Source organism: Panthera tigris, chromosome E1, assembly GCF_018350195.1.
Source record: "Panthera tigris isolate Pti1 chromosome E1, P.tigris_Pti1_mat1.1, whole genome shotgun sequence".
In the NCBI taxonomy this organism is placed as follows: Eukaryota; Metazoa; Chordata; class Mammalia; order Carnivora; family Felidae; genus Panthera; species Panthera tigris.
The window spans coordinates 20,774,034-20,796,644 of NC_056673.1; the positions used below are offsets into that span (position 1 = coordinate 20,774,034).

The 22,611-nt window shown below is 48.8% G+C and overlaps 1 protein-coding gene across 1 annotated transcript in view; it reads right to left on the bottom strand.

Moving 5' to 3' along the window:
• The window catches only part of ASIC2 (acid sensing ion channel subunit 2), a 265,906-nt gene that overhangs the window by 66,445 nt on the left and 176,850 nt on the right, over positions 1 to 22,611 (bottom strand). Inside the window, exon 2 of the mRNA XM_042967847.1 lies at positions 19,767 to 19,917. Within this exon, the coding sequence (XP_042823781.1) occupies positions 19,767 to 19,917 (151 nt within the window). The remainder of the gene's footprint in view (positions 1 to 19,766; positions 19,918 to 22,611) is intronic.

The window sequence follows — 22,611 nt, forward strand, 5'->3', positions numbered from 1 at the left end:
GCCTAAGGCCAATCAGGCTGGGCTGGGATTCGGAAGGGGAGTTTATTCCAGAAGCAGCAGGGGCTGAGGCAGAGTAAATTCCTAAATAACCTCCTATTGTTACAAATATCCAGCAACAGGATGGGCACAGAAGAGAGTGATGGATAAGATTTCCACTCTCTTTAGAGAACTTCCTGCCCAGATGGAATGTTCTAGAATCCGTGCTATCCAACATAGTAGCCGCTAGTCACATCAGGTGTGACAAGTGCAATTGAGGAACTGAACTTTTAATTAATTAACTAATTAATTACCTCCCCCCCCCCGGCTTTACTGAGGTATAATTGACAAATTGTCAGATCAAGTATACAATATGATGATGTGATACATGTCCACATTTTGAAAGGGTCCCATCAAATTAATTAATACACCTATCACCTCACGTATTTACCTTTTCGGCTTCCTTTATTTATTTTTAATTGAATTAAAAACATTTTTTTTAACGTTTATTTATTTTTGAGAGAGAGAGACAGAGCATGAGTGGGGGAGGGACAGAAAGAGAGAGGGAGACGCAGAATCCAAAGCAGGCTCCAGGCTCTGAGGTGTCAGCACAGAGCCCCACGCAGGGCTCGAATTCACAGACTGTGAGATCATGACCTGAACCGAAGTTGGACGCTTAACCGACTGAGCCACCCAGGCGCCCCTATTTTTAATTGAATTTAAATTTAATTAATTAACTTAAATTCTAATAGCCACAGGCGGCCGTGACCACCTCAGTGGGCAGTGCAGCTGTAGAATGTGAGCTGCGAGCAGACCCCAGATGTCTCGGAGCGTCAGGGACGACAAGGATGCCACCCCTCTGCTTTCCTAAACAGGTGCTCCTGGGGGTCTCTGGTCTGCAGGCCTTGGGTGACTTGGGTGGGGCTCTGGGCAGCAGCTGGATTCTTGGCCAGCCCACGACTGGAGTCCCAGACCCTCTCTGGCCCTGCTTTTCCCCAAAGCACTACTTATTCCCAGATTGTTTCTCTTCCTTCATGGACCTGCCCTCAGCTCTCTGTGGGTCATTCTCCAGTCTGATTAGGGAACAGTCCCCTTCTAGTCTCTGCCCTATGCCCGCCCACAGTCTTTTATGTTTCCTGCCTGGACATGCATGCTATTAGTGCAACTATGAAGACCTAATTTAAGAGCTGAAGTTATCAAACATAGACGGTTAGAGCCAAAGGCTCAGATCATGTGCCTCAGAGGTTCTCAAAATGGAACACACATCAAAATCATGTAGGGAGCTCTGGGTGATGATTTTGGGGACACACTCCTAGAAATTCTGATCCGGTCATTCCGGAGTGGAGCCCAGGTATCTGCATTTCCAGAGATTTGGCGATAGGTTATCTGAGGCCAAACACATTTGGGTAAGCAGTGATATAGTTCAGAGAGGGGAAGTGATTTGCCCAAGGTCACACAGCAAGTCAAGAGCAGAGCAAGGGCTAGAAGTCAGGTCTCCTGATTTCCAATTAAACACTCTTTCTACCTCACTAGGGGTGTGGTTTATTTCCACGAGCAGATGCCCTGGTTCCTAGCTCTGGGTTTCTTCTTTCCTTTTTAAAAAATTTTTCTTAAAATTTTATTTATTTATTTTGAAAAAGAGAGAGAGAGGGTGGAGAGGAGCAGAGAGGTGGAGTGAGAGAATCCCAAGCAGGCTCTGCCCTGTCAGCGCAGAGCCCAGTGCATGGTTTGGTCTCATGAACCATGAGATCATGACCCGAGCCGGAATCCAAGAGTCGGACCCTTAACTGACTGAGCCACCCAGGCATCCACATAGTTCTGGGTTTCTGATTGGGGGTTGGAGAAAGGGAGTAGCTTTTTCACGCCACATCCCCTAAAACCCCCAGCGCAGTGCCTGGAACCGGGTGGAGTTCAGTAATCGTGAATGAAGCAAATGAGTGGGAAAGAGTCCTCTGCCGAGTCCACCTTTTCCTGCCCTTTGGCAGCTGGGAGTCTGCCCAGGGTCTGGTTGGGCACAGGGACGTGCCAGCACCACATGCTATCTGTCCATGTCACAGGACTTAGACGTCTCTCCCACTGAGATGGAGGTGGGTTGTGCATAAAACAACAGCGGCTGCAGCAGCAACTGTAACAGTAACAGTATCTGGACCACCCACACAACTTTTGGGTCCCGGTGCAAAATGAAAATGTGGGGCCCCTGATTGAAAAAGGATTAAGAATTTCAAGGCAGCCAATCGCAGAGCGTTACACAGAGTGTGGCTCTTCTGAGCGTGGGGGCCTGTGGGGACTGTACACATTGCACACGTAAGGAGCCAGCCCTGACGGTAAAGCAGACTGACGTGGACAGAACCATTCACAGCCTCATATTCCCCTCATCACCAAATGATTCAACACTGAGCTGCTTCAAAGAGTGCAGGCCCCTGGTTCAGTGAAGGATTTGTTTACACATCATGAACACCAGGATTCAAAGCCCCCGAGAGATAGAAAGAGCTCGAGAGAGCACAGAAAAAGGGGAAGCTGCTACGAACACAGTGCTAGGAGCACTTGTTAATTGCGACCAAACAGGAAAGATAATGTTGAATCGGGAGGGAGGGAGTAAAGTGCATTCACCCTGCAGAAGCCGGAATACTGTAGCATTTTTTAGGAGCACGGCCATGGCCGGCCGAAGGTGAAGTCTACCTGTAGAGCATTTTCTGTGCGTGCAGAAAGGCTTTGGAACCTCTGCGGGAGGAGACCAGGAAGCAACGGGCAGAATGCATAATGGGGCTGGGAAAGTACATCGCAATAAAAGAGGCTTAAATCTTTAATCTTTGCAAATTACAGGAAGCATGCCGAGGAAATAAACACGAGGGAAGTAGGAAGGGAAGATTTTCTGAAAAGCCAGAGGAATTTTCTAGGCTAAGGCAGGGATGTGCTGATACAAAGCAATCCGTGTTGGCGGAAGCTGACTTTATAACAGTGGCAAGGATAGCTAACTGGAGGGGAGAGGGTAGGAGGGAGGAAGCCACATGGGGGGGTTGTAGTGGAGGATAGTTTCTGTGTGTCCCCTGGACTGTCCTCTGCACTCTGCTCTTTGCCCTGGGAGCTGAACTTGTATAGACTGACCTGATGGGCTCCCTTGGCCCCCGTTTTCCAGTTGGGTTCGCCAGTGGTGCATCAGCAGGAAACCGGAGGAGAGAGGAGTCAGTCTGGAACATTCGGTCTCTTAACTCTATGTGTCGGATCACTGCGAGTTAGTGTGTGACACTTTAGCAAGCCGCAGCTCTGGGTTGGGGGGGTGCTGAGGGAAGCCCTCTGGGATTTCTCTTTCTCTGAGTTCTGGTGCCAGCTCTATTTTCTGCTTTCCTTAAGCATGGTGGCGGCTGTCCTGCTACCGGGCCCAGGACAATGCACCCCCCGTATTGCCTTCCCTAAGCCTTGCCCACACCTTGGTAGATAGTCCTTCATTCATCTTTCCCTGTATTGCCCGGTCTGTGGGTGCTGTCGATTCCCTTCTTGGGTCCTCACTGGTGGAGCTCCCAGAGGGCGTCTATTACCTAAGCTCTGAAGGGCAACAGGAGGCACCCACGCAGCACCAGGCACTGATGACAATCGTTGTGTTCGAGCACTCCCTAGAGAGGAGACCTCACTGCCCACGGGACGGTCCATGGTTCTCCAAGTTCATCCTTACATTGAGTTGAAAACTGCCTGTTTACAGATCTCCCCCCTGCTCCCAGCTCTAACCCTTCTTCCACCTGCCACCCCCCTCAAGGATCTGAAGATAAATAGTGTGACCTCCACCATGCTAACCTTCCGCAGTAGCACTGACCCCAGTGTGCCTTCATTTCTGGAGGCTTTGCTAGCAGAGGTATGCTCAGAGGGGTGCATGGCCTAGAAGGGCTTCTGTGTGCAGGAGCTCAGGATCCTCTCCCCACCTTCCACAGGACAGCCAGTAGCCTTCACTGTATACGGACTTCCTGAGGGCACTGGGTGGGGCCAAAGTGAGTAGAGCTTGCATGCACCCAGAGTAGAGAACTCTTTTCCCCAGAGAGTGAGCTAGGCATTCTAAGACAGGTGGATACATGGCTCTTCTATTTGGTGAGTCAGAGCCAGAGAGAGCCTCGGACAGTTGGTTAAATGCTTGGGCCTCTGGGGTCAGACGGGGTAAGGTCAAGTCCCGTTCTGTGACCTTTGGCAAGTTATTCAATCTCTTGGAGCATCGTTTTCCTGCAAAATTTGCAGAATGAGTTTGGACATAATAATGGATCCGTCTTCACAGGACTGTTGACATTGCACAGAAAGCCCTTGGCACAGAGTCTGGTGATTAAGAAAGGCTCGCTAATTGGGGTGCCTGGGTGGCTCGGTTGGTTGGGCATCCGACTTCGGCTCAGGTCATGATCTCACAGCTCGTGGGTTGGAGCCCCGCGTCAGGCTCTGTGCTGACAGCTCAGGGCCTGGAGCCTGTTTCAGATTCTGTGTCTCCTTCTCTCTCTGCCCCTCCCCTGCTCACACTCTGTGTGTGTCTCTCTCTCAAAAATAAATAAACATTAAAAAAAAATTAAAAACAAAAAAGAAAAGCTTACTAGTTTGTAGTGCTATCATCATCATTTTTCAGTGTTTCTGGCTTTCTACAAAATCCACCTAGATGAGCTGCTCTTTCCTATTCCTCCTTCCTCATGTGACTCCCTGCATCTAGACTGGCCCTTCTTCTTTCCTTTCATCTGGTTGACTTCACCAGCTTCACTGTCACTGCCTCCTGGGAGCCTTCCTCCTTTGGATGCCTTGCCTTTTTCATGTAACTCTCTGTCTCCACTGAGATTGGGAGACCCTTGGGGACAGGGTCAGTGTTTTATTTATTGTATCTGCATAATATTCGGCACACAGTAGGTGTCATACATGTTTTCAGAAGTGAGCAAAACTGCACAGCTGATCTCTGAGACTCACGGAGTCCCATCTTCTCATTTTACAGCTGAGACAGAGATGCCGACAGGATGATGCATTTGTCTGGGTCTCACGGTGAGCTTTTGGCCAAGCTGAGTCCACACAAGGCTGAGCCAGCTCGAGACCCTCTTCTCCAGTCTCAAGGTGGCGGGTGGTGAGTAAGAGACAGGTGGGCAGCTGTGTAGGGACATAAGCTGAACAGGGGCAGCAAAGACCGCCTGTGACTCCTCCATGAAGGGACCCAGCTTGTGTTACCATCTTGTGTGGCTGCTATCTGCCTGCTTCTGCTGCCCGTGACATCACGGTGGCTTAGCCATGGGGGACGAGACTCATCTTTTGGGCCTCACTATTCTGCATGATCGGGAAGAGAGGCCTGGAGTGTCCAGGTCCATGTTGTCCAGGCAGGGGAGGGGCCAGGCCCATCAATCCACTGGGTCACCCCAACCTCCCAGGGGCTTCTCTGGCTGCTACTGTTGACTGGATGCTGGGGGTTGGCCCTGCAGTTCTCTGGGACTGGGGTGCATGTGTGCGTGTGTGTGTGTGTGTGTGTGTGTGGTGGGGCAGACAACAGACAGGGACACATGCAGCATCGGGTCAGCAATGACAAGTGCTGGGGGGAGAAGCAGGGGAGAAGACAGTGAGACAGGATGGGCAGGGCAGGAATGACTCTTCCAGATGGGAGGCAGGGCAGGGCTTTTCAGGGTGATGGCGTTTGCACAGGGAACCCGACTGAAGTGAGCAGCTGGGTCATGGGATGACCCAGGGCAAGTGTTCTGGGCAGAGGGAACAGCAGGTGCAGAAGCCCTGAGACAGGTGTGACCTCTGCCTATTCTAAGAGCAACAGGGATGTGGTCAGAGGCCAGATGGTCACTTTATTACTCCTTACGGTCACCCCAAGAGGCAGGCTTATTACAGATGAGAAAACAAATATTTTACAGATGAGGAAAAAGGCTCAGAGCAGCCAGCCTGCCATAGTCACACCATGCAAATCCAGCATCAAACCCTGGCTGTCAGTATCCAAGGCTCTGCTCTTTGCCCTCCAACACCCGACCTCGCTCAGACATTGTGTCTTTCTGGTGTCACTGGTCCCATTCCCCATTGAGTAGCTCCCCTTTGAGAGCCTGCGGGCCAGGACTCTGAGCCACTCAGCTTTGAATCTCCTATAGGACGTGGCAAACAACAACATTGGCACATGTATGGTAAGCTTTGGGGTCTTCATAGACTTGCCTAATCAGATCCTTCCAGCCGTCCTGAGACAGGCATCAATATCCTCATATATTTGTGTATATATATATATATATATATATATAATCTTATATATACATATAAGTTTATGTATATGTATATATAAGATTGTAATTTTTTTTACATCATAGCCATTTTACAGATGAAGACACCAAAGCCCAGAGAAACTAAGGACTGCCCCAGGGTCTATGATTCATGGCTGCATAGAATTTTGCAACTAAGGAGAGTCTTTGATGCTGCTTTAATCCAACTAACTTTTCATCTTTCAGGTAAGAAAATTGAGGCCCACAGAGAGGGCAAGTGGTGGCCTGGCAGAGCCCAGAAGCCAGATATCTTGACTCTTCACTCTCCTCTGCTCTTTGCCAGTAGGCTAGAGGAAGCAATGGTCCCAGGTGACAAGCCAAGAAGGTTTCAAGCTGTATAGGGCAGGAGGGGGAGAATAGTTTAATTGACACTGGGTTCAGCAGCCTATGTTCTCTCCTCTCAGAGTTCAGGGGAAAGCTCAGTGTGGGACAGTGACCATGGTAGGGACTGAGGTCCTAGCCCCAGCCCTTGAGAGCCCTGGTGGAAAGGGTCTGCCGAACACTGTTTGGGCAGTCAACTGGAGGTGCCATCTTGGTTCCTCCTGTTCTTCTGGCATGCACAGAGGAATCAAAGGAGGCCAAGGTGGGCCCCAGGAAAGGGGAGCCAGGGCAGGTCTCAAGAAAAGCATGGGCTCTGAAATCATGGAGCCCTGGATCTGACTCCCAGTCCCACTGCTTAATAGCTGTGTGACCTCAGGCAAGTTATATTGCCTCTCTGAGCCTTAGTTTGCTCTTGTTTAAATCACTGATCCCTCAGGTTCCTCTCAGCCCTGAAATTCTGTGAGCTGGGGATCATACACAAGTCTCCTAACCTCACTGCGTCTCATTTTAATTTCCTGAAAACTAGATTAAAAAAAAAAAAAAGAAAAGACATGACCGCCCAGCAGTCACAAGTCAGCAGAGGCTGTTTTGTAAAGAAACCCTGAATTTCTGCCTGGCTAAAATCGGGCCAAGGGTGCTCCCCACCCACCCCTCCCCTGACAGGCCCAGTTGCATCGTGTGTCTAGGTGAGCAAATCCAAACCCAGCATGGAGATGGGCACGCTCACGCTCCATTGCTCACAGGTGACATTTTGAGGCTAGGCCAGCTCCAGAGGAAGAAAAATCAGCACTGTGTCCCCAAGCTGGATGGGCTGCAATTATGTCTGTTCAGGGCAGTGGCATGAGGTAGTGGGGTTCTCACTAACAGCTCCTTATCAAGTGGCCACAACGGTTTGGTGACGGCTGCAAAGCTCGGCCCCTTCCTGCAGAGCCTCAAAGATGACTGAGACGTGCTTTGGCAAAAATGTCACCCTGGTAAACCAAGTGTTCTTCTATTTTTCTGTTTTCATTATTAAGGAACACTAACTCATGGTGGAGAGAACCAAGGACCAAATCAGAGACGTGATTCAAGGGCTCATCCTAATACTTCTTAGCCATGAGGTCACGGGAAAGCCACTTAGCATTTCAGAGACTTGCTTACTTACCACATCTGTTAAATGGGTTAATCTGTTAAATGGCTAGAACTGCTCTATGTCGTAAGAGTGTATGAGGATCAGAGAATAGAAGGCAGCTGAAGCACCTTATATACTGTAGAGGGACGTGCCCACGTTGGGGAAGGAGGGGTTCACGTTGGGTCAGAGATATGCAACAGAGGAAAGTGGCTTCACATGACACATTCCTGTTAGATAGAATATTTACAAAACATACATCAGTGAAGGCACCCGTGTAGAGTTGGGTCTAGTCTCATTGCAAAAAGATTTATTCCAAGGATTCTTTAAATAATGAGTTTCCCTAGTGCATCCAGGCTCAGAGATTATAAATTATTTGCTAAGAAGGCTGATGAGTCTGGGTGGGCAACCAGCATGCAGGAGCAGGAGATGCCACCCTTGAAAAGCCATCGGGAAGAGCCATGTATCCAAAATTAAAGGGGAGGCTGGTGGATGATTAAGATTCTACTTATAAAAATTCTGATTTGCACGCGCTGGTGGTGGAAGCTAGGTACAACCAGACTGCTGAACAGAGCACATATATAGATCGTGATGTAATTATAGGAGTCAAAGTCACTCAAAGCATGACTTTTTGTCATTGAATATTTTCTCAATCAATGGATATAAAAAGCATGATAGCGTTCATGTGGGGGTGATGTCTGAGAAGTATCTGGTTGTTAAAAAGGCATCCTCATACATCCAAAGGGTGGGAAACAGTGGTCTTGATCAGTGCTTCTCCTACTAGAACGTGAATCAGCCAGGGGTCCTCTTACAATGCAGATTTGGGTTGGGCTCTGAGATTCTGCATTTCTGACAAGCTCCGAGGGGATACTGGTGCTGCTGGTTGGATGACCATCCTTTGGGTAGAAGAACTCACAGGAGAACGCTGATGTGTTCACAGAACATACCAGACCCGTGGTGGTCTGGCCTCTGCCTCCCTGTCCAGCTCCTGGTCTCAGGCTTAGATCCAGCTACCCCAGAACACCTTGGGATGTTCTTGGCTTTGGCTCTGGATTTCCCTCCCTGTGTTTGGCCTCTCACGTGCTCATGACACACCCCCTTTCTAACTCCCCTACTCTGCCTAGCCACTTGCAGACAGGCCTGGGATGAGGCCCAAAGGTCACCTTCTCTCTGAAGCCTCTCCTGACATGCCCTTTTCCTCCCTTCTGGAACCCATCGTCTGTTCCTTCTATCTTAGGAGTTTATAGCATATCATGACATTTAATTGTTCGCATGCCCCCCAGATTGCAGAAGCCTGGCACTCCACAGGCACTTTATGTGAGCGCTGTTGGATCAATGAATTTCCATCCAGTACTTAATAGGACCCCTCGAGATAGTCCCTGGATTGTGAACTCCTTGAAAACCCAGACTGGGCTGTTCCTCTGTATCCCTGAGGGTCTGGCACATAGTAGGTAGTCTTGGAAATTTACAGAATAGGAGGACATGATCTCTGAGGTGAATGTGTTTAGTCTAGATTTTGCTCTCAGACCACTGCCTGCCTGGCTGGGACTTCTGATGTATGGTTTCGGCACAGCACTTAGCATGTGCATTAAGCAGGTCTTCTCAGAATGATAAAAGTCAGGCTTCTGGCTGCTTAATGGATGCTTGCCTCCAGTGGTACCTCTGACTTGTGACATCATTTCTCCTGAGTCCTTGGCACCTGTGGGAAGCCCCCCACGCCCACCCCATCCAGCGCAAAGGCCCACTCTGAGAGTGAGCCCAGAACCCCCTGGTTGCCACACATCCCGGTGTTCCAGACTCTCAGGATTCAGGCTGGAGCCTGCACCTCTCCTTCTGGTAAGGTCCTCAGCACCAGGCACCGTGACAAGAGTGCTTCCTGGGAGCAGAGATGTCAGAGAAACCATAGCAACCATCTGCATCCACTCTCACTATGTCCCATTTGTGATAGAAGATAGAAAATGTGCTACCCTTGATAGCTGCTTGGGCCTTCCAGCTATGCGGAGAGGTTATGATTATTTTACATTTAATTTTAATTTTTATCAAAGCAATAGATGTACATAATTTAAAAAGCCAAATGATACCGCAAGGCTTTTAATGAAAAAAAAGCAGCGGTTTGGGGCTCCCCCTCTCCCCAACCCCTGGGCCCCAGTTTTCAGAGACAACTGCTTTCAACTGCTTGAGCTGTCTCTTCTCGTATTTACTTTCATGTTCCTGTGGTCATCAATTGCTTGAAAGACATTTCTTGGTTTTAAAAGCTTTTAGGTATTATCTACCAAATTAGGACGTAGACCTTTCCATGAGGGGGCCTGCTGTATTTCCTTTCCTTCCATCCTCCTGTAGAGTTATACGACATTTTGGCTAAGCCAGTCTCCAGCTTTTATGGAATTAGATAAATATTGTCCACACCCAGCCTTGTAGTGTGTAATGATTTTGATCTTTTTTGTGGGAAATTCTTCTGTTTTTTTTTTTTTTTCTTTCTTTTTGTTGGTTGGTTGGTTTGGCTTGCTAAGTATCTACCGCAGAAATGGCAAAAGAGGAAAAAAATGTCAAACTCCTAGAAACGGAGGAGAAAAGTGGTTGCCAGGGAGTAGTAGAGGTGGGGGAAATAGGCAGAGGTTGTTAAAAGGGTACAAACTTTCAAGATGAATAAGGTCAGAGGATGTAATATATGACACGATGACTGCAGTTGATGGAACTGTATTGGAGAATTGAAATCTGCTAAGAGAGTAGAATGAAATGTTCTCACCAAAAAAGTATGTTTTATATGTTAATATATAATTTACGTATTAATTATATAGTAAAACCTGGGTGTGTGAGCATAATTAGGTCCGGCAACATGCCTGTGATCCAAAGCAATCGTCTACCCAAGTGAATTTCAGGAACCATTGGTTCAGTTGTGATCATGTGACATGTGGCTCCACGTGCTACTTGTTTCGCAAGACATCGCTCATTTATCAAGTTACAGTGTATCAGAGATGTTTGCTCGTCTTGTGGAGCCCTCACAGAACGAGTTACTTGCAATCCAAGGTTTTACTGGCAGGACATACAAATATAATTTATATATTAATTATGATATATGTACGATATCTGGATTTGGAATATATTTGAAACCAAATTCTACCCTCATACTTCAGTTGTAGCTTGCTGGGTAGAGAATTCTATCTTAGAAAAGAAGGATTGATTTGTTTTTTCTTTCCAGAAACTTTTAAGGTTTTCTCTTTACCTCCGTTAGCCCGAATTTCTCAAGGGTGCATCTTGGTCTGGTTGTTTCTCTACTTAACTGCAGACAGGACTTGGTGTACTCTTTAGCTATGGAAAATCATGTGCTTTGGCCGGGAACTTTTCTTACTTCTTTGGCAAGGTCCCCTTCTCCATTCTTTCTGGTTTGTTATTCTAGAACTCCTGGTAGTAGCATGTTGGACTTCCTGGATTTACCCTCTCGTTGTCATATTTTTTCTTCCTCCCATTTTCCATCTGTTTGTCTGTTTGTTTTGCTTTTCAGGACATTTCCTCAATTCCAACTCTGTTATTTATTTATTTTTTTAAAATGTAATCGTATTTTCATTTCCAGGAGTTAAAAAAAAAGACGTTTCCTTCGCATGTTACTTTTTAATAGCATCCTATTTAAATGGCTTGTGTTTATGGATGCAATATCTTCTCTCATCTCCTGAGAATTTTTTAAAAGTGGTTTGATGTTTCCTTCTGCTCCCTGCATTTATTTTGTATTTATTAAACACTTACATAGTCCCCAATATTTTTCAGGCACTTTTCAAAGTACTTCATACATATTAACTCATTTCAATCTTCCTAACAACCTAACAGAGTAGATAATAATACTTTTTTTTTTTTTTAATAAAGTAGGCTTCATGTCCAGAATGGAGCCCAAAGTGTGGCTTGAACTGACGACCCTGAGATCAAGACCTGAGCTGAGATCAGTTAACTGACAGAGCCACCCAGATGCCCCCAATATTAGTCTTATTTTAGAGGTAATGGAATTGAGGCTCAGAGAGGTTAAGTAACTTGCCCACGGTCACCCAGCTGGGAAGTTGTATAGCTAGGATTTGAACCTAGGCTCTGCTCTGGCTCTAGAGCTTGTGCCTTTAATCATTATCTGTATTTCCTCAAAGCTTCTTTTTTAATGTTTTTTTTTTTTAAATTTATTTTTGACGGAGAGAGAGACAGAGCATAAGTGGGAGAGGGGCAGAGAGAGAGGGAGACACAGAATCCGAAGCAGGCTCCAGGCTCTGAGCTGTCAGCACAGAGCCTGACGTGGGGCTCAAACTCACGGACTGTGAGATCATGACCTGAGCCGAAGTCGGTCGCTTAACCAACTGAACCACCCAGGCGCCCCTCAAAGCTTCTTTTTTGTTGGGCTGGTGTTGGTTCCTGTTAGTGGTTTCCCCCCAAAGCGTGGCTTTCTGGCTGTCCACTCCTAAGTACGAGGTACTTAAAACTGTAGTCATTCCTGGGTGTTGGAAGACTTACTAAGGGACTTCACTCTGGGGGGATCTAACCAGGACATTGTGTCCGGGGAGTCCTGACTGTCATTCTCCGTGCATCTTCTCTCTTGAGTCTGTCAGTCTCTCCAGTGAGGGATTATAGTCCCAGACTTCTGTTTGGGGGGTGGTGGGATAGATTAGCGTGGCGGGGGGTGGGGGTCTCACTACTCAGTAGGCAGAACTTCACCTCATCTCCCTGGTTTCTGTAGGGTACTTTACCCATGTCTCAGCTTTGCCTGGTTTCCCCACACCCAGCACCAGACTGTGTCATCTCGTCCTGTGCTGGGGTGGGGAGAGGCACTTGGCTAGCTGCTCTGGGCCATGAGCAAATATCTGAGAGACTTAACAGCTCCTTTTAAAGACTTTTAACTAATCCTCCTCGTCTTAGCTCCACCTCTCATCGCTGTCTTTAGCAGGGTCCGATGCCTCCCACTCCTGACCCTTCCTGGCTGTCCCGTGGTGACAGCTGTGTGGCTTTAGTCGGCTTCTTGGTGCAGACCCTTATCTCTCAGCCTTGTCTGCCACATGCCAAGTTAATCAGCATCCGCCTTCCATCTTCCAAAAACTTGCTGACGTTGACCGGTGTCTTCTCTCCCATCCTCTCTGTCATTGTGGGTTTATACTTAACAACAACAACAAAAAAAATCCATGATTCTCATTTAGGAGGGGTGTGTGGAGGGAGCCTCCAAAAACACTTATGTTCCGCCCACCATGTTCGACCAGGAATCCAGACTGTCAGCTTCTCCGAGGTTCCAGAGCTCAGCCGACATACCAGGAGCTGTTTTCACCATCAGGGAGAAGGGAGAGAGATGTTTGGTGCTGGTCTTTGGGATGTACACAGTCGCAGAACCAACAGAGACCATTTTTCATCCATCTTCCATCGAATGCTTTTCAAACTGGGTTCCTTGGAGTCCTAGGGTTCCTCAGGAATGGCCATAGTAAGCATGGGACAATCACACTGAAGTCCCCATTTCCAGGGGAACCAGAGCTGCCCTACCTTTATCTGTTTTACATACTGGGGCTGTGCTAAAGCTTTTGTTCAATTCAAGGATTCTGCTATTGAAAAAAAAAGGGGGGGGGAATAGAAAAGAAGTTTAACAGACCTATCATTACACGCCATTCTCTCTTCAGAGATGTCACCTGAACCGTTTTTCTTTCTCCCCCCTGAGCTATTTTCATGGCAATGCTTTTTGCAATCACATTTTTAACATTAAAGGCATGTAGTGAAAAGAGAATTGCTTTTCGGTTCATACGTGGGTTTTTAGCTTGGTTCAGCTACTTAATGAGATGTGTGTTCCTGGGAAGCTTGCTCAACCCCTCTGAGCCCCAGTGTCTTTATCTTTCAATGGGGATTGTAACACCTTGTTGGTAGGGTGGCTGAAAGAATTTGTGGGATAGAATGTTCATGGCCCATAGCAGTCACTCATTAATGCCAGTTTCTCTCTCGCCCCGGTTCCATCGGTGTGCACAGTTATAGCATTTTTTTCCTCTGTCAGCAAATATATTAACAAATATTTATTGCCCTGGTAGACATCAGTGAGCTGGACAGTCCAAGACCCCTGACCTCTTGGACCATATGTTTTAGGGAAAGTGATACACAAGAAAAAAAAAATCACATGGCGTATTTGAGGTGACACATGTCATAGAGAAAAGGACAAGCAGAGCAGATAAAGAGGGGTGACGAGGGGGACGAGTTGGTGGGGTAGCCCTCATTGAGAGGGTGATATCTGAGCAAAGACGTGGCAGGGGTGAGGCAAGTAGCAATGTGGGTCTGAGCAAAGAGAATTCTATGCAGAGGGAGCGGAGAATGCAGATGTCCTCAAGTAAGAGTGCTCCTGGAGTGTTCAAGGTGTCCTGGGGAAGCCAGTGTGGTCTTTCTTCTACTATGCTAGGATTGGGGGAAATCAAGTCAGACTATAGTCAATAAAAAGTGTATTTTGTAGGGGGTGAATGAACACTAGAAGGTGATGAGAAAGGGAGGGGCCCTATGTGGGGTCCTTCTAACTTTTGGGCATAGCTGTCTAGAACTTGAGTTCATTTGAGAACTCCCTGTACATGGATTCTGGTTTCCTCAGAGATAACCCATCCCCAACCCTTGCCATAGCCCTCCCTCCCCCAGCATGACCATTCACAGGACTATCTCTTGGGAACTCCTTCACTGGCTGCCATCCGCCCAGCTTTCTTGGGGGCTCTTGGGCCCTTCTGTTAACTCCCTCTCCTGGCCACTGCTGATTGGTCCAGGCATGGGCACCCAAATGACCAATGGGTCAATGATTCCCTTCCTTGTTTTTGTTTTTTTTTTTTTTTTTTAATAGGACCCTGGGGAGAGACTCAGAACCGTCTCATGCTGGTGATAGGATGTGTAAAATATAAAACTATCAGCAGGCATGGGTGAAAAAAAATATATGTGTGGAAAAGACCTGTCTATAGTGAGAGAGAATAAAGCAACTCAGAAAGAAGAGAGGTGAGAGAAGGAGAGACTGGAGGGGGGCCCTAGCTCTTGGTTCCAGTTGTTTCTGACGCTGCATTCTTGCTCTCCTGCTGTTTGGTTGTTGAAGCTTGCCTTGGATTCTGGGGGCAATACAATTCCTTTTATGCCTAAGCTTGTTTGAATTTGGTTTCTCTCATGTGCAACCTAGATAACCCACTGCCTATTTCTTTTATCTTTGAAGTTACTCAGAGGCGTCTACACCAAGTTTCATTTTTAACAACCTCCCACCTGCCTTCAATTTAATTTCCTTTAGAAAATGCTGGCCATGAAATCTGCACTTCTACGGTCTAGGACAGTTTTTCTGTCCCTTTTCTATTTTGTGAGTTCCTCCATGAAAAAGGTTTCCATGGTCAAAGGCATTTGGGAAATAAATGCTGTGTGCAATATTACTTTCTTGGAGATTCATGATGTAGTATATTAAAGAATTTCTGCAATGAATAAATGCATTTAACTTCATGTAAGCAGGGTGCCCAGATCCTTGTTTTTCTGTGACATGTAATATCTCCAATCCTGACATTCCAGAGGGTCTATACAGTCTAGGTCCATGTGTGACGGACCTTCCTTTCTTTTCTTTTCTTTTCTTTTCTTTTCTTTTTTTCTTTCCTTCTTTCCTATAAAAACGTTTATTTTTGATAGAGAAAAAGCATGAATGGTGGATGGGCAGAGAGAGAGTGGGGACAGAGGATCCGAAGCAGGCTCTGTGCTGACAGCAGTGAGGTTGATGCGGGGCTCAAACCCATGAATCGTGAGATCATGACCTGAGCTGAAGTCAGACACCCAACCGACTGAGCCACCTAGGTGCCCCAAGCCTGCCTGCTTTAAAGTGGCATATTCCCAGGGTGCCCTGCAAAAAAGTGTTTGGCCAAGAGGGCATCCCGGTGTGGGGGCATTATAAGCCTGGAGGAAAGGGCACTTTTGATAATTTTCATAGTCATCTCTATTCACTAAGCATGAGCCCATAAGGCTGGGTCCTCTCTAAGACGGTGCCTTTTTCAAATTCAGTCAGGCACCAAAGGTCCTTCCAGTCAGCCAGAATTACACCCAGAAGAGTGGTTCCCTCACTGCTTCCTTAAATTTCTTTTTTAAAAAAATTTTATTATTCACTCTTGAGAGAGAAAGAGAGAGAGAAAGTAAGAGACAGAGAGAGCAGGGGAGGGACAGAGAGAGAGGGACAGAGAGAATCCCAGGCAGGCTCCGTGCTATCATTGCAAAGCCTGACTCGGGGCTGCAACTCACATACTGTGAGATCACGACCTGAAGTGAAATCAGGAGGCGGACACTTAACCGACTGAGCCGTCCAGGCGCCCCTACTTCCTTAAATTTCCGAGAGATGAAGCTGTCCACGTGGCAAGGCAAGGGTGTGGCAGAGGCTCTGCTTTGAGCAGATGAGACTCCCAGATGTTGAGTTGCTTCAGGACCCACCCACGTTATAGGGTTGGCGGGACTATTTGGAAGAGGCTCTGGTTCTGGGACGGTTTGGCAGTCCCCCCATGGTCATCATTATCACCGTTCTACTGTCTACAGTTTGCGGAAAGCTCTCATGTGCTTCCTTCAGCCATCCTGTGAAGTCCATGGGTTTATCTGTGTTATCTATTTTACCAATGAGGAAACTGAGGCCCAGTCACTTGTCTTCAGTCACATAGCTAGTAAAGGAAGAGCTGGGGATTTGGTCTCTCTAACATCGCTTTCCTGTCCTACTACACTGCCTGTCATCAAGTTGTCTGCGGGTGCTCCCTCAACAGCCATATTTCAGTTCCTTTCTTCTCCATCCTCATTCAGATATCTCTGATAAAGACTTGGGAATTAAGAGGAGGTAGGAATGCCAAGGAAGCCAGATGGCATCTATGGGGCCACAGAGCTTGGGGGCGTCTAGCAGGCAGCCTCCCTCCTGAGGGCCATGGTGGGACTAGGCCTGCCCACATTCCTTTGGAGCAAACCGAGCAGCAAGGTGTGGCCATGCCTCCTCAGGTGGCCCTATGGACAAGCATCCCTCACCTGCCAGAGTCCATCCCTCATCCTTCAGCAGGTGTGTACCTTCACTCCTAATTCCATGAGACTCACTCCTCACCAGCCCAGGAAACAAGTGGCTTTGAGCCAACCAGAGTCTCCAACAGGTGCTCATTGCTCAGTGACTTCTCAGCCTGAAACGAGGAAGCCTGGATGTAAGGATTCAGGCCACCGGTTCCTCACTCTCACGAGCCACATTTCAAATGCTCAGTTGTGCCTACGGCATTGGACAGTGCAGCTAGAGGGCATTTCCACCGCTGCAGAAAATTCTTTGGGACAGCACCGATCAGTCTCTCCTCTGACCAGTTTCTGCCAGCCCTTGCCCTTGATCTAACGCCCTCCTTCTTCATGAGCCTCCTTTCCCAGCCTCAGAGGCAGTTGTTTAAGTGAGAAGTGCCGGTGGATCACTAAGAGATAGCTCAAGCTGCCGGCAGGAGTGAGGCTGTCCTCTTGTGCATTCTGTGTGCCAGGGTGGCTGCTTAATGAGAGGATAAGCCCCTGAAAGGCAGGGCATCTGGTGTCTTGTGTATCCCCGACCATGCCTTGCACGGTGTTAGGCACGCAGCAGGTCCTCGATCATGTTTATGGTCCACCAGGGCTAACTGGTGGTCAAGGGGCTTGGGTCAGTGCAGCACTGGCCGGGCCAGTGAATTTACTGCATGATGTCCAGTACATCCATCACTTCCTGCCAGGCCTCAGTTCTCCCTCCACCAAGGCACAAGGGGATTGGCTGGAATAGATGATCTCAGAGCTTTCCTGCTCTTTCCATCCATGGCTTCGGGAGACAGAGCACAGATTCCCTGGGGTAGGACCCCCCTGTGGTTGGAGCTCATTTTATCAGCAGCCAGTGCTCAGACCCAAGGCCAGACCCCACGGGGGGCTGTGCTGTGTGAAGATGTCTTTGACAGGTGCCTGGCGTTGTGAGTGTGTGTGCATGTGTGTGTATGCATATGTGTATACATTTGCTTTTGCTCCCAAACCAAGGTAACAGGGCAGGAAATCCAACATTATTGTCCAAAGACATAACTAACCTCTAGTCAGGCTGTGGGCGTGACGTCTCCAGGACTCATTTTTATTGCCCCCTTTCCCTCCTTTTCCACACGTGGCTCGATAAACAAGTACGTCCTGGTGTCTGCAAGGCAGAACCTCTTCCTGGGGATCAAGACCCAGCTCCTAGGGCTCAGGGTTGTCTACAGATCCCCATGGTCACAGGACACAGGCTGGTCTCAGGGATGTTCTGGAAAGCCAGGCTCTGTCGGTCAGCTCCCAGGGATGCCAGAGCTCGGCACGAATGCAGACCTCCCTTTGTTTGCTGGAGGGCAGGGGTACTGAGTTTAGAAAAGTGGATGGGTCCAATCTCTTCGGCAAGCAGCAGATGGCCTGGAGTCTGAGGTGAGCCACCAGAAGGCACTGCTGGGGCGACGTATGTGGGGGCCATTTTGCTTCTCAGGTGCTAGTGCGGGAGGGCCAGGGCCAACCATACTGTGAAGGAAGTGGCTGTGCTCACCTCTCCCCGCAGGGCGTTTGGGCCATAGACACGGGAGGCAGAGAGTGGTGGTGGGGGCAGCTCAGAGTCTGTGTTGGGTCCTTCCCAGGGTAGGAAGTCCTGGCTGCCCTCAGAGGCCCAGAAGGCCCCAGGCACAGTGAGGGCCGGACCTCAGGATCGGGGGCCAGGCTTTCAGAATCACGGGGTGAGGGTGGCAAGAGGTGGGGGCTGGGCTGCTTGGCCTCCACCCACCTCAGCTCCAATCTGAGGGCCCAGGGCCTCCTTCCTGCTGGAATCTTCTCTCTCCTCCTCCCTTCTATGAAGCCCTTCTCCAGGCCCATCCTTGACCCCTGCCTGCTCCTCCTTGTTATGCCCAGAACACAGCATTACTCTTATTTTGGGCCTAGTTTGCAGCCATGTCCCACTTGTGGGCACCTCTTCACTCTCTTCATCTGGGAGAGTTCTAGAAGCTGCCGGTGTCCTTAGACTTACTGGCTGCATCACACCAGTCTCTGCTTCTCTCACCTTCTTCTTTGTCTGACCTTCCTGTGCCACTCTTGTGAGGACCCACCTGTGTAATTCAGAGTAATCCCAAGACTCTGTTCAAATATATAATTTTTTTAATGTTTATTTATTTCTGAGAGACAGAGAGACAGAGCACGAGCCGGGGAAGGAGGGGCAGAGAGAGAGGGAGATGCAAAATCTGAGGCAGGTTCCAGGCTCTGAGCCATCAGCACAGAGCCCGATGTGGGGTTTGAACTCACGAACTGCAAGATCACGACCTGAGCCAAAGTCAGACACTCAACTGACAGAGACACCCATGTGCCCCCAAGACTCTGTACAAATGCCCAGGGGAATATGATGCTTTTCCTGAACATCCTCCCCTCAGGGGGAGGACGCTGTCTATGTGGCATGGGTACACTCGTGTCACATTGGACTGTAATTCTGTGTCTCCTCCTCAAGGTTGTGTGACCAAGGACCTGGTCTTTTTTTACCTTAATGTCCTTCGTGCAAAGCCTGACACCGTATACATGGCTAATGAATAGTTTGCTGAATACATAAGTGAATAAACATGTACATGAAATAGCTCTGGGGCCTGTACACATGTCCACTTCCCCCCCCCCCAAGGGGCTCATGCAAGCATGGTGTCAGGCCCCTGAGTCCATGCCCTTTGGCTTTCCGACCCTACAAGCTCGTCCACCTTCCCCCAGTGGGAGGACCCTGCTCTCCTTTCTGCTGGGCCTCCCAGCTGGGTTGGGATAGTCAAGATGGCTGGAAGAGGAAGATGGCTGACCCATGTGTTCATGTCTTCCTCTTCCCTGAAATCAAGCCACCTGCCTGTCCAATCATACCTTCCTCCATGCCTCCTTCCCAACACCTGCCTCAGCCTCCCTACCTTCCTTTTCCAGTGTTCCTATCATCTGCCCCTCCCCCACCTACTGAAATCTGAGGAAACCCAGAGCATCACAGTCCATGCAGGGACATCTTTACCCTTCGCTAGTATGTTGTCACCCCCCGCTCCTCGATAGACAGTAGTCCCTCAAGATAGCCCACCTGAAGCAAACCAGTCTTTCAGAGTCCTGCACCCCTCCGCCATCACCCACAGCCCAAGTCCCTGTGCCCAGCTCACCTGTCTCTCCCCAGATGGGCAGGTACTCATCTTGCTGAATGTCCAGCATGATCTCCAGCCCGTTGCCTGTCCCGCCCTTGACCGTGGTGAGCAGAGGTTTGCCATCCTCGCCTGAGTTAAACATGTAACACTTCCCATATTTTGTAAACACCTGGGGGAGAGATGAAAGGGAGAGAAGCACGTGAGTGACTTCAGACTAGAGATGGGTGAGACCCGAGAAGTGCAACATCAGGCCAGAGTCCCCACAGCCTGTCATGGTCAAGCCCTCTTGGGGACCGATGATTCCTCACTGTGGCTAATGGTCTGACTTTTGCCAAGTGGGATTCTGGCATCCAAGAACAAATCCAAGAAAAATCTGGATACCCTTTGGTGTTTGTTGCCATGGGATCTTGTCTCTTCTCCCTCTGGGCACTACTCCCCCCGGGACACCGGGTGGTCCTGTCCACTTCCAAATGTTGAATATCTGTAAGCCAATCTGCATCTCCAGCCCCAAGCTCTCTCCTGGGCTCCACACACACTGGCCCCACTGCCTGAGTAGCATGACTTCAGGGGGACCCATGGTCCTCTGACACTCAGAGAGTCCCAGGGGAACAAACATCCTCGGGTTCTCTGCCCCACCAGATGGGTCCCCTGCCCTCATGTCCCAGGGAATAGCATCGCCATGTGCCGAGAGGCTCAAGCCAGACCCTCAGGGTGGCTGTCCACTCTTCCTCTTCTTCACCCCCATGTCCAGTTAGCCAGCAGGGCCTGGGCAAGGCTGTCTCTACATCCAGCTTGCACTTTGCCTTTTTCCTACTGCATTGCCATAACTTAGGACCCAGCCATTGTTTGCTTGGGCTGCTGCCATTTCTTAGCTGGGCCCCTGGATTCCAGACCACCTTCTCCAGTCCATTCTCCAAGTTCACTGTGACTCACTTTTTCTGAAATGCAAGCCTCGTCTTGTTAATCCTAGGCTTACAATCCATCGGGGCTCCCCAGCTCCCATAGGCTGAAAGCCAGGCCCTCCATACCCAGCCTTCTGTGATGCCCTCTGCCTACCCCATCCTACAGCTTCCCATCTGTGTCCATGGAAATCCATGAGCAGGGAAGCTCCGTGCATTTGGGGACTACACCTGCTTGTTAGCTGAGGTGTCTATCTCCAGTGCTTAGTACGGCACCTCACATGGGGGGTGTTCCAGATATATATGAATGAATGAATGAATGAATGAGTGAGTGGGTGGATGGAGCCAGATCAGATGACTTATAGCACTATTGGATGTGCCCTGCTGGTTCCTACACTGGTGGCTTTCTATTTGCTGCTTCTGCTGCCTGTAACTCCTCTCACCCCTCTTCCTGCCTGGATAGCCTCTAACAGTTGTCCAAGACTGGATTGATGTGTCTCCTCCTCCAGAAGCCTTTCTGAGCCCCTGGACCAAGTTGGGCTACTCCCCTTTTCACTGTTCCCCTCGCTCCTTCACCACGGCAGCTTATCACATGCCCCAAATAGTTGGTCTTATATCTCTTCTGAACTTGACTCTGCCATTCACTTCTGAATCCAAGGACTTAACAAATTGTCTGGCACACAGTAGGTGTTTGTACCTCTTTGGCTTGACGGATTACATGATTACAAAGACGTGGTGTGATGGTGTGGGAGAGGCCCGGGGCAAGGGATGCAGAGATCTTTGTCCAAGTTTGATGTTGCCACTTATTAGTCATATGACTATGGGTGAACCAAGTAAGCCCTCCAGGCCTCAACTTCTCCATCTATAAAATGGTAGTGCTTGTCCTTTCTTTAGCTACCTCTCAAGGTTCCTGAGAGGATCAGCTGAGGTAATACATGCAAACGTGCTTTGAAAACTCTAAAAGCTTTCTACAAATGCTATGGGTTATTATGCTTACATAACTGCTTTGGAACCTCGAGCTGAAGCCAAATTATATCTGGCAAAACTGGCTGGAAGGGAGCCAGGCCAACTGCACTGGGTCTCTGTGGCCACTGAGGTTTGGGCCCAGGCCCCTCTTTGGCCATGCTCCACTGCACCGTCCCCTCCTGCAGCGTGGAGGCCAAGAGGCGGCTCTTTGGTTTCCCATCCTTCAGTGCGGGGGCAGTTGTAAATAGCAGGGGTGGGTGCTGGAAGCTGCCTTTCTCATGCAGATCTTGAAGGCCTGATGAAAGGAAGGAAGAGAGTCCTCTACAGTGTGCCAGACACACTGTTAGTCACTCATCTGTGTTATCTGATTTAACTCTTGCAGCCACGACTGCTGTGGGTATTGCTGCTCCCATTGTGCAGAGGAGGAAACCAAGGCCCAGGGATGTTAAGTGACTCATCTAAGTCACGCAGCAAATAAATAGCGACGCTGAGACACAAATCCATGAGTGTCTTAACACATGCTCTTTCTGGATGTGCTCTCCTGGGTCTTGGTCCCTGGGACCTTTCTGAGCCATATACTGTTTCTCTGTGCCTTGCTTTTTCCATCAGCCAGTCAATAGTCATATGCATGCGCTCCTACTATATGCAAGAATTAGGAGGATTGCCGAGAAGTACAAGCCCGGCTTCCAGAGACCACATTTTCTTCACCGTCTAAAATGTTTCTGAGTCCCTGACCAGCTGCACTATTTCAGGACAGGCATACCCTTCTTCTGCTTCATGGTGGGGGAGAACAGCTGGAACTGGATTTTTCAAAAAAAAATAAACCCTGAGCTTTATCATGACCATGGTGTGGAGCAACCACGCTTGGCTAACGAATCTGTCCCCTGGAGACATGTTCTCGGGGACCACTGTAATGAATGGATGAGAGAATTTTATAGTTGGTGCATCTTTTGCAAGGGGTTGAACACATCTGGAGTGACTTCTGGGTGCTCTAATAG